We start from the raw sequence: 12,907 nt of genomic DNA on the forward strand, positions 1-12,907 counted from the left end.
ATCTATCCAACAGTACACCACTCTGTCTCCTATCTATCCAACAGTACACCACTCTGTCTCCTATCTATCCAACAGTACACCACTCTGTCTCCTATCTATCCAACAGTACACCACTCTGTCTCCTATCTATCCAACAGTACACCACTCCACTCTGTCTCCTATCTATCCAACAGTACACCACTCCACTCTGTCTCCTATCTATCCAACAGTACTCCACTCTGTCTCCTATCTATCCAACAGTACTCCACTCTGTCTCCTATCTATCCAACAGTACTCCACTCTGTCTCCTATCTATCCAAAAGTACTCCACTCTGTCTCCTATCTATCAAACAGTACACAACTCCAATTCACACTCATAAAGCACCAGTCACTCAGACTTCCAGGTGTAAGAGAGATAGAACCTGGCTGGCTGGCTGCCATCATTTCACAAGGCCAAGGCCGTGTCTGGTTTCACTGGTCTGATGGGTTCGTCCCATAGCCCGGGTGAGAAGGCGAGAGAGGAGACGGAGACAGAGAGAGGGGGGGAGAGAAGGAGAAGAGCAGTAGAGAGAGGGGGGGAGAGAAGGAGAAGAGCAGTAGAGAGAGGGGGGGAGAGAAGGAGAGGAGGAGTAGAGAGAGGGGGGGAGAGAAGGAGAAGAGCAGTAGAGAGAGGGGGGGAGAGAAGGAGAGGAGGAGTAGAGAGAGGGGGGGAGAGAAGGAGAGGAGGAGTAGAGAGAGGGGGGAGAGAAGGAGAAGAGCAGTACAGAGAGGGGGGAGAAGGAGAGGAGGAGTAGAGAGAGGGGGGAGAGAAGGAGAGGAGGAGTAGAGAGGGGGGGGGGGGGAGAGAAGGAGAGGAGGAGAAGAGAGAGGGGGGAGAGAAGGAGAGGAGGAGTAGAGAGGGGTGGTGGGAGAAGGAGAAGAGGAGTAGAGGGTGGTGCGGTCTGCACAATGCATCACCGGGGGCAACTACCTGCCCTCCAGGACACCTAAAGCGCCCGATGTCACAGGAAGGCAAAAAACTCAGAAAACACTCTCTCTCTCCTAACCTTTTGTTCAAGATGCTTCTTATGGCAATTCAATGAGAGAGAATACAATGGGTTGTCAGGTGATGGTAGTTAGTAGGGTCAATGAGTCTTCACACACTCACGCACGCACACGCACACACGCGCACGCACGCACACACACACGCACGCACGCACACACACACGCACACACACACACACACGCACACAAACACACGCACACGCACGCACGCACGCACGCGCGCACGCACGCGCGCGCACTCACGCACGCACGCACACACAAACACACATACACACACACACGCACAGACACACACACACACACACACACACACGCTGAGTAATAATTGAAAAGCTAGTTTCATGTTGTATGTCTAGCCTACTGACCAAAAAACCAGTCAGAACAATCAAATGATGAAAGATGGTTGATTTCCCCACTTCCCATATCAAGGCAGATATGACTATAAGATGTAGAACAAATAGAAGCTTAGACCCCATCACCCCAGCAGCCTAGACCCCTAGACCCCATCACCCCAGCAGCCTAGACCCCTAGACCCCATCACCCCAGCAGCCTAGACCCCATCACCCCAGCAGCCTAGACCCCATCACCCCAGCAGCCTAGACCGCATCACCCCAGCAGCCTAGACCCCATCACCCCAGCAGCCTAGACCCCATCACCCCATCACCCCAGCAGCCTAGACCCCATCACCCCAGCAGCCTAGACCCCATCACCCCAGCAGCCTAGACCCCATCACCCCAGCAGCCTAGACCCCATCATCCCAGCAGCCTAGACCCCATCACCCCAGCAGCCTAGACCCCATCACCCCCGCAGCCTAGACCCCATCACCCCAGCAGCCTAGACCCCATCACCCCAGCAGCCTAGACCCCATCACCCCAGCAGCCTAGACCCCATCACCCCAGCAGCCTAGACCCCATCACCCCATCATCCCAGCAGCTTAGACCCCATCCCCCCATCACCCCAGCAGCCTAGACCCCATCACCCCAGCAGCCTAGACCCCATCACCCCAGCAGCCTAGACCCCATCACCCCAGCAGCCTAGACCCCATCACCCCAGCAGCTTAGACCCCATCACCCCAGCAGCTTAGACCCCATCACCCCAGCAGCTTAGACCCCATCACCCCAGCAGCCTAGACCCCATCATCCCAGCAGCCTAGACCCCATCACCCCAGCAGCCTAGACCCCATCACCCCAGCAGCCTAGACCCCATCACCCCAGCAGCCTAGACCCCATCACCCCAGCAGCCTAGACCCCATCACCCCAGCAGCCTAGACCCCATCACCCCAGCAGCCTAGACCCCATCACCCCAGCAGCCTAGACCCAATCACCCCAGCAGCCTAGACCCCTAGACCCCATCACCCCAGCAGCCTAGACCCCATCACCCCTGCAGCCTAGACCCCATCACCCCAGCAGCCTAGACCCCATCACCCCAGCAGCCTAGACCCCATCACCCCAGCAGCCTAGACCTCATCACCCCAGCAGCCTAGACCCCATCACCCCAGCAGCCTAGACCCCATCACCCCAGCAGCCTAGACCCCATCACCCCAGCAGCCTAGACCCCATCACCCCAGCAGCCTAGACCCCATCACCCCAGCAGCTTAGACCCCATCACCCCAGCAGCCTAGACCCCATCACCCCAGCAGCCTTGACCCCATCACCCCAGCAGCCTAGACCCCATCACCCCAGCAGCCTAGACCCCTAGACCCCATCACTCCAGCAGCCTAGACCCCTAGACCCCATCACCCCAGCAGCCTAGACCCCATCACCCCAGCAGCCTAGACCCCTAGACCCCATCACCCCAGCAGCCTAGACCCCATCACCCCAGCAGCCTAGACCCCTAGACCCCATCACCCCAGCAGCCTAGACCCCTAGACCCCATCACCCCATCACCCCAGCAGCCTAGACCCCATCACCCCAGCAGCCTAGACCCCTAGACCCCATCACCCCAGCAGCCTAGACCCCATCACCCCAGCAGCCTAGACCCCATCACCCCAGCAGCCTAGACCCCTAGACCCCATCACCCCAGCAGCCTAGACCCCATCACCCCAGCAGCTTAGACCCCATCACCCCAGCAGTCTAGACCCCATCACCCCAGCAGTCTAGACCCCATCACCCCAGCAGCCTAGACCTCATCACCCCAGCAGCCTAGACCCCATCACCCCAGCAGTCTAGACCTCATCACCCCAGCAGCCTAGACCCCATCACCCCAGCAGCCTAGACCCCATCACCCTAGCAGCCTAGACCCCATCACCCCAGCAGCCTAGACCCCATCACCCCAGCAGCCTAGACCCCATCACCCCAGCAGCCTAGACCCCATCACCCCAGCAGCCTAGACCCCATCACCCCAGCAGCCTAGACCCAATCACCCCAGCAGCCTAGACCCCATCACCCCAGCAGCCTAGACCCCTAGACCCCATCACCCCAGCAGCTTAGACCCCATCACCCCAGCAGCTTAGACCCCATCACCCCAGCAGCCTAGACCCCATCACCCCAGCAGCTTAGACCCCATTACTAAACCCTAAACCTCAACTAAATTGTGTAATAAATCATGTGGAAATTGAGCAAGTTGAGGAGACTAAACTGCTTGGAGTAACCCTGGATTGTAAACTGTCATGGTCAAAACATATTGATACAACAGTAGATAAGATGGGGAGAAGTCTGTCCATAATAAAGCGCTGCTCTACCTTCTTAACAACACCATCAACAAGGCAGGTCCTACAGGCCCTAGTTGTGTCGCACCTGGACTACTGTGTAGTTGTGTGATCAGGTGCCACAAAGAGGGACTTATTAAAATTGCAATTGGCTCAGAACAGGGCAGCACGGCTGGCCCTTGGATGTACATAGAGAGCTAACATTAATAATATGCATGTCAATCTCTCCTGGGTCAAAGTGGAGGAGAGATTGACTGCATCACTACTTGTATTTATGAGAGGTATTGACATGTTGAATGTACCGAGCTGTCTGTTTGAACTACTGGCACACAGCTCAGACACCCATGTATACCCCACAAGACATGCCACCAGAGGTCTCTTCACAGTCCCCAAGTCCAGAACAGACTATGGGAGGTGCACAGTTTTACATAGATTCATGACTACATGGAACTCTATTCCACATCATGTATCTGATACAAGCAGTAAAATCAGATTTAAAAACCAGATAAAAATACACCTCATGGAACAGCAGGGACTGTGAAGAGACACACACATAGGCACAGACACACGATAACATACGCACTATACACACTGATTATATACTGTAGATATGTGGTAGTGGAGTAGGGGCCTGAGGGCACACAGTGTGTTGTGAAATATGTGAATGTATTGTTTATTTTATTGATTTAACTAGGCAAGTCAGTTAAGAACAAATTCTTATTTACAATGACGGCCTACACCGGCCAAACCCGGACGACGCTGGGCCAATTGTGCGCTGCCCTATGGGACTCCCAATCACAGCCGGTTTTGATACAGCCTGGAATCAAACCAGGGGGTCTGTAGTGACGCCTCAAGCACTGAGATGCAGTGCCTTAGACCGCTGCGCCACTCAGGAACCCAATGTATTGAATGTATTGTAATGTTTTTAAAATTGAATACCTGCCTTAATTTTGTTGGAAGAGTAGCTGCTGCCTTGGCAGGAACTAATGGGGATCCATAATAAATACAATGACAAATGCTGAGACCTATAGTTATCATAGCCAGGGAAAAAATATGAACCAACCCTTTAATCTGCTGCCCCAACTGTAGGGTACACTGCCACCAATAAATCCCATTTCAACTTCAACTTGGACTTTCTGGTCACATGAGGATTTGTGGGCTCTGACAAAGTCGCAGCGGGTGGATACATAAACATCAGGATGGATTGAGGAGATACGTTTGACAATATGTGACTGGTCCTTCGTGGGAGTTGGGGCGGTCGGGTGGTTTTCAAATAATATGCAAAGTCCCACAGATATCAACCTTTAAAAGAAGAGAGACCAAAATTATGGAGAACACACACAACACGGTGCTAAAAAAACCCTGAATGAGCCGGCTTCAGGTTCAGGTTCAGGTTCAGGTTCAGGTTCAGGTTCAGGTTCAGGTTCAGGTTCTGGTTCAGGTTCAGGTTCAGGTTCTGGTTCAGGTTCTGGTTCTGGTTCAGGTTCAGGTTCAGGTTCAGGTTCAGGTTCAGGTTCAGGTTCAGGTTCAGGGCTCCAGATTCCAGGGGTTAGTCAGCTGATGTGCAGGACTACCTCAGGTTGAAGGGTTGGGACAGATCGGTGACCAGACAGGCTGGCCAGCCATGGACTGTGGTTCGCATATCGATGTGTATGCCTATTAAAGCCTTGGCTCGCCCTTTATAAACACCTTGTTTAAATCTATTAATTGATATCTTTCTTGCATTCAGGCCAACAGCTGGCATGTATATTGTTATTAAGCTATTTGAATGAATTAAAATTGTAACTAAACAAAGTTAATTAAAGCAAAACATTTAAGAATCGAGGCTTTCCCCAAGCGCTATGTAATTATTATTTATCTCCAGTATATCTATATAGGCTACACTGATATATCAACTAGGCTATTTGACTATGGATGGACGAATAGGACCATTGAACAGTAGATAACATTTCCATTCAAATGATTTTCATGGAAGTATAGACGCTAACATTAGACAACCAAATGCTGCCTGGGGTCAAGGAACCAAATCATCATTGTATGAAACCATTACGCGCAGAAAGAACCATGAAACATAGTCAATTATTTCACTAAGGTTTTGGATGATATTCCTAAAATATGATTTTTTCTCTATATCTAATAAAAATGTAAAATGGCAACTAGAACATAATAAACCTGTAGATTAAATCAATGTTAGATTATTATAGATCTGTTTCATAATATATTCCCATAGCCTATTTTACGCGCATTTAGTTCGAATAATAGCCTATCCGGTTGCACATTAACATAAACCGCAATTCCGTAGGCTAGATCATAGATTATTTTCCAATAATATATTACCCATATTAAGAAAATATTTTGACTAAGTATTTTCATAAAGAGCCATTGGCCGCTTTAGCAAGCACCCTTGTTGTATCGGATACAATTCACCACGGCTTTAACTCAATACGGCTACAGCAAGTCTAACCAGATGATCTAGCCGTATTGACTTCTCTCAACCAAATACACACAGCATCATAAAAGACAAGCAAAGAAGCGAGTGAATGAATGAATAAATAGCACTTACACTGAAAAGAGGCAGAAATTCCCACCATGCGTTACTGTGTTGAGGGCAAAAATAATTTCCAGTCAGTCTCTGACTCCGGTCCACTCGATGTGTTAGAATGACTAATGTTCCTCAGTCCAGTCAATTAGAACACGGCTCCTAAATCAGAACGGTCCGTCAGAACTTCAGGACACACGAGCAGCACCGCAGGGTGGAAAGGATTCTTCATCCAGTGGAAACCGAACGGGTGTTCGAGTTGAGCGCAGCTAGAGAAAAAAACACCGAGATGATGCGAAGCAACAAAAAAAAATAAGATACCGCTTCTGTACTGCTTTCTGTAATTTAAAGCCTTTTTGTCTTCCAAAAATGTAGATAGTTTCGTTTATAGATATAGGGTAGTCTAGATTATAGATGAATAACCACACATTCGGACTTGACTTGTCATATGTCTCGCGCGCCTGCCGGTGGTGTGTCGGTTGCAGTTAGAACGAGGAATAGAATAGTGGCGCTTCCTTCGCCTGCAGCCGGGGTCGGTCGGTCGGTCGGTCGGCGGAGCTCCGGGACCCAGGTAGAGGGAGGCCAGGAGGTGTGGGCGGGCTCCCAGCGGTGGCTGGAGGAGGAGCGGGAGACAGGCTGAGGCGTCTGTCCTAAAACAAGTTGTAGAGGTCAAGTAGAAGTGTATAAAGACGATAGACTAGAAGGGTGTGTAATAGACAAGACGTGGTGGTTCGGGTTATGTTATTGCCCTCTGGTTTAGAACTAGTGATCTCTGGCTGAGGAATGGCTGCGTTCTGTCTCTCTGGCTCTGACTGTTCAAGTAGACACGTACACAGACAGACCCAATGATGCTTAAACCCTGGATTGGCCAGTCAGTGGCTTTGACTTCAAGCCACGGTCGGCCATGTTGGCACTCCCCAGTAGGAGCAGTTCTCCATATGAATGAATGGAATTCTACTGTATTTCCAATTACATGTTTCAAGGACCAAAAAAATTACACTTTAAGGAAAATGTTTTTTGAAATTTTTCATTTTTTATTTTTATGTTTAGCTCACATAATATAATTGATAAAAGTATGCATTAAGGTGTCTGTAATAGAATAAATGTGGCAAAAAACTAATGTACACATTAATAAATTCATTTCTATAGCTTCCAAAATATATTTTTTACAATGTTGCAGCGTCTTCAACATTTTAATTATTTAGCAGAGGCTCTTATCCAGAGCGACTTACAGGAGCAATTAGGGTTAAGTGCCTTGCTTAAGGGCACAGACCGATTTTTCACCTAGTTGGCTCGGGGATTAGAACCAGCGACCTTTCAGTTAATGGCAACGCTCTTACCCACTAAGCTACCTGCCGCCCCAACACAGCGCCTCTGACAGTTATCTAGTGTATATATACATCATTGGGTCTACCTGTGCCCGACCACCTGCCTCTTTGCATCCCACTCCCAACATGCCCTTTTGGGTATAATTGTATTTTAACAGAGTTAAAAATGTAGTCTTGGTATATATGTGAGTTTCACCAAAATGAAATGCAGTCGTGGTCAAAAGTTTTGAGAATGACACAAGTATTGGTCTTCACAAAGTTTGCTGCTTCAGTGTTTTTAGATATTTTTGTCAGATGTTACTATGGTATACTGAAGTATAATTACAAGCATTCCATAAGTATCAAAGGCTTTTATTGACAATTACATTAAGTTTATGCAAAGAGTCAATATTTGCAGTGTTGACCCTTCTTTTTCAAGACCTCTGCAATCCGCCTTGGCATGCTGTCAATTAACTTCTGGGCCACATCCTGAATGATGGCAGCCCATTCTTGCATAATCAATGCTTGGAGTTTGTCAGAATTTGTGGGTTTCTGTTTGTCCACCCGCCTCTTGAGGATTGACCACAAGTTCTCAATGGGATTAAGGTCTGGGGAGTTTCCTGGACATGGACCCAAAATGTCGATGTTTTGTTCCCCGAGCCACTTAGTTATCACTTTGGCCTTATGGCAAGGTGATCCATCATCCTGGAAAAGGCATTGTTCGTCACCAAACTGTTCTTGGATGGTTGGGAGAAGTTGCTCTCGGAGGATGTTTTGGTACCATTCTTTATTCATGGCTGTGTTCTTAGGCAAAATTGTGAGTGAGCCCACTCCCTTGGCTGAGAAGCAACCCCACACATGAATGGTCTCAGGATGCTTTACTGTTGGCATGACACAGGACTGATGGTAGCGCTCACCTTGTCTTCTCCGGACAAGCTTTTTTCCAGATGCCCCAAACAATCGGAAAGGGGATTCATCAGAGAAAATGACTTTACCCCAGTCCTCAGCAGTCCAATCCCTTTACCTTTTGCAGAATTTCAGTCTGTCCCTGATGTTTTTCCTGGAGATAAGTGGCTTCCTCGCTGCCCTTCTTGACACCAGGCCATCCTCCAAAAGTCTTTGCCTCACTGTGCGTGCAGATGCACTCACACCTGCCTGCTGCCATTCCTGAACAAGCTCTGCACAGGTGGTGCCCCGATCTCGCAGCTGAATCAACTTTAGGAGATGGTCCTGGCGCTTCCTGGACTTTCTTGGACGCCCTGAAGCCTTCTTCACAACAATTGAACCTCTCTCCTTGAAGTTCTTGATGATCCGATAAATGGTTGATTTAGGTGCAATCTTACTAGCAGCAATATCATTGCCTGTGAAGCCCTTTTTGTGCAAAGCAATGATGACGGCACGTGTTTCCTTGCAGGTAACCATGGTTAACAGAGGAAGAACAATGATTTCAAGCACCACCCTCATTTTAAAGCTTCCAGTCTGTTATTCTAACTCAATCAGCATGACAGAGTGATCTCCAGCCTTGTCCTCGTCAACACTCTCACCTGTGTTAACGAGAGAATCACTGACATGATGTCAGCTGGTCCTTTTGTGGCAGGGCTGAAATGCAGTGGAAATGTTTTTGGGGGATTAAGTTCATTTTCATGGCAAAGAGGGACTTTGCAATTAATTGCAATTCATCTGAGCACTCTTCATAATATTCTGGAGTATATGCAAATTGCCATTATAAAAACTGAGGCAGCAGACTTTGTGAAAATTAATATTTGTGTCATTCTCAAAACTTTTGACCACGACTGTAGTCTACCAGTGTTGATGGAGCCTCCTGGTGGTTAGAGGTGTAACTGCAGATCCGGTGTACTGTGTGTTGCTGACGTTCTCCAGCAGACAAAGCTATTCCTATGGTGGATGTGTGTATCCTGAAACATGCTATCTGCAATATGTCATACGTTTTACAATAAATAATGTGTTCTAAGTTGAAAACACTATCTTTGTTGGGCATGTAATGTGATGGTTGATGTACAGTATATCTTGCTAATAATAACTATGCACTTTTTGCTCTGCGCCACATTGTTGAAAACTAGATAAGATAGCTAGCTAGTGTTATTTTGTGTATTAAGTGATTAATGAAAAGTAAATGTTTTATTTTATTTTACAAATCCAGATCCTGTCCTGTTGCAGTGACCCTTGTGCATGTGTGAAGACGTTCATACATTGTGTCTGTCTTCCAGGTATGTTTTAAATATCTGTTATTCAGATATTGTTGTGCTCCTGCAGAGCTCAGGATGGCTCCGGATGGCTCGAGTGCTCCAAATGCAAAGCAATGAAGTCGTTCAGTTTTGGAATTATGTTTGAATGTAATTGAATTGTTTATAACGAGAACATGTAGAAAATGTTTTTGACTTGAATTTAAATGGGTTTATATTGTACTAAAACTATACGATCACTTGTTTAAATGTGTATTGTGGATTATATATTGATGTTAATATGTGCTGTATATTGAAAAGAAAGAGGGAGGAAAAAGCAGACAGAGCAATTCCTTTGAGATCCTGTCATGTTGCAGTGACCCTTGTGCATGTGTGAAGACATTCATACGTTGTGTCTGTCTTCCAGTAATAAATAAGACCCAAAAGCAAGTCCTGTGTCTGTCATCCATCTGACCAGCCAAACAGCGTTACATAGGCAACACTCACCAACAAGCCATTCATCCTCAACAGCTCCCTCCTGTAGGCGTATAGGCCTGCAGAATGAAGGAGTGGAAACCTTTTCTGTTCACATAGTTGAACTCGTTTTGTTATTTGTGGGTACCATCTATTGCTCCGTTTCTATTTGGGAACCCATTGATTGCAAATAAACCCCTATTGAATTCAACCTGTTGTGCGATGGTGTATGGAAATTGTATGATTTATATTTGAGTCATTTTGCAGACACTCTTATCCAAAGCGACTTACAGGACCAATTAGGGTTAAGTGCCTTGCTCAAGGGCACATCGACAGATGTTTCACCTAGTCGGCTCGGGGATTAGAACCAGCAACCTTTCGGTTACTGGCACTAAGCTTTTAACCACTAAGCTACCTGCCGCCCTGTATAAATTACTTTTAGTTTTGCTGAACAATGGCTCATCGAGGGCTGTGAGATGCCGGTCAGCGAGCTCCCGCTGAAAAGTGCCCGTTGCCAAAAACCCGAGGGTGGATAGCACTTGGATACGCACCGGAATGGCATGTGTTTGCCTTTCTAAAGTATGTCTTAAATCCTCGCAAAGATCCTATAAGATTGGTTTTGGGAAACGATATCTAATGAGCCAATCTGTACTTTCTGCAAAAAAGTCCCACCTGTCTCCATTAATATCGCGTTCTCTGCGAAATGCAGCGTGTGTCAAATCTTCCAACAGAGCAAGATCAGCCATCTCTCATTCGATTTCCCATTACCTGTATTTTATAGTATTTGAACAATGGTTTCACTTTCACCCGTGCCTCTAATTTAACAAATTACTGTACTTTATATGGATTATTATCGTAACAGATGCACTGTGGTCAGATTATATATAGCCTGTCAAACTATGTTGCATGAATTCACAGTGGAAATACAATTACATCGAAAAATTATTTAATTATTAGCTTACTCTCACAATTTCACACATTTTCAATATATTTTCCATATTCTACGCTTGACAAGCAGTTCCTTATAATATTCCACCGCTTGGCACCGTGCATATGCATGGTCATGGCTGCGCTTACATTTACGCACACTCAAGGAAACGTTCATATTCATAAATCTCACACTTTATGTGGAAATGGTCCCACGCATTGATAAATCAGGCCCCTGGTTGGTCTGCCCTGTACGGAGCTCGTGTGTGCCCGGTTGTGCATTTATCCAAGTCTGACCCTGTACGGAGATTGCATGCGCCTGGTGTCCAAACATGCTTGAGAAGATTCGGTCACCGGTCGAGTGTGTGTGGCAACCTACCTAGTTTAAATATAAACAGTACTGCCACCGCAGCATAACATTTGATTAAGACTTGGCTTTGAGGCGGCGCGAAAGTGTGAAACTGAATGGGGAAATACCTATTTTGTATACATATTTTAATAGGCTACATATAGCTACCATTTGTATTTTATACTATATATATTTGCCTATTTTATCTGGTTTCTAACATAGGCTTACGGTAGACAATTGACCAGTCGCGCATATCCAGGTTGCCAGATTAGTGACCAAAAATGCACTTGTTTCATTTTCTCCGGTTTTGCCTACGTTTATATTATCCATATAAAAAACAGTTTAGAAATCTACTACGGAGGCATCTATCAATTCAAGTTGTATTGAAATGATGACCTCTGTAGGACAAATTGTCAATAAGTATCTGAAAGGTGGGATAGGTAGTCATGGAAAAGCACAACTGCTCTGGTTAGGCGACTCCATAAAGCAACTAATGAAACAAAGCGACCATGCTTTGAACATGTTTGTAAATGTCGGAATACTATTGATTTGCAAAGATAAAAAGCACAGCGAAATAGTGTGATTAAGGATCTTAGGGCTGCCAAATATAACTATTACACAAGGGCTATCTTAGATGCTAAAGGTAATAGTGCGATGATATGGAAGCAAAATAAAAACCTTGACAAAACTGCGGTATAAAGTTAAGAGCACAATGAGTGAGTTTAAGGTGGGTGGGTGGGTTCAACAATTTCTTTATTCAATCTATTGAGGAACTTGCCATGAATTTTAATCACTCAGAGATCAGTGTAGGTACTGTAGAAAATGGAGTCAATAGCTTCAAGAATAGGGAAGTAGGTCATGCAGAAGTCTTGAAAATAATTAATAACTTCAAAACCACCTGTTCAAAAAATATTTCATTTAGACACAGTAAAATAAGTCCAGTAACATGCTGGTCAAGCCTCTCACCCACCTGATACATCTGTCATTAAGAACTACACCGTTTCCAGAGGGTTGGGAAAGGACACTGGTAACACCCATGTTTTAATCAGGTGAAGTCGACCGGGCATGTAACTACGGGCCAATTAGCATTCTCCCAGTTCTATCAAAAGTATTGGAGAAAGTTGTTGCAGAGCAATTAATGGCCTACTTGGAGGAGAATCAATTCCTGCATTCACATCAATGTGGCTTTAGACATAAACACTCAACAGAAACAGCTAACTGTTTTCTGATAGATAGTTCTAAATGTTCATTGGACAAAGGCAATGTGGTTGGTGCTATTTTTCTCAATGAAAGCAAAGCTTTTGACACCGTTAATCACAGCATCCTGGTCTCAACTTTCAAGGTACACATTTTCTAACAAAGCACTAAGATGGTTTGAATATCTCAAGAACAGGGAACAAAGTGTAGTGATCAATAACATCAGGTCTACAGCTCAGAAAAGCAGAATGGGTGTCCCAC

General features: G+C 46.2%; 1 protein-coding gene across 1 annotated transcript in view; it reads right to left on the bottom strand.

Annotated features, from left to right (window-relative positions):
* Positions 1-6,963, bottom strand: part of LOC121586847 (protein CBFA2T1-like) — a 213,176-nt gene extending 206,213 nt beyond the window's left edge. The window contains exon 1 of the mRNA XM_045226447.1: positions 6,234-6,963. Coding sequence (XP_045082382.1) covers positions 6,234-6,261 — 28 coding nt within the window. The 5' untranslated portion in view covers positions 6,262-6,963. The remainder of the gene's footprint in view (positions 1-6,233) is intronic.
* Positions 6,964-12,907: the final 5,944 nt, after the last annotated feature.

The sequence above is a fragment of the Coregonus clupeaformis genome, chromosome 17, assembly GCF_020615455.1.
Source record: "Coregonus clupeaformis isolate EN_2021a chromosome 17, ASM2061545v1, whole genome shotgun sequence".
Taxonomy (NCBI): domain Eukaryota; kingdom Metazoa; phylum Chordata; class Actinopteri; order Salmoniformes; family Salmonidae; genus Coregonus; species Coregonus clupeaformis.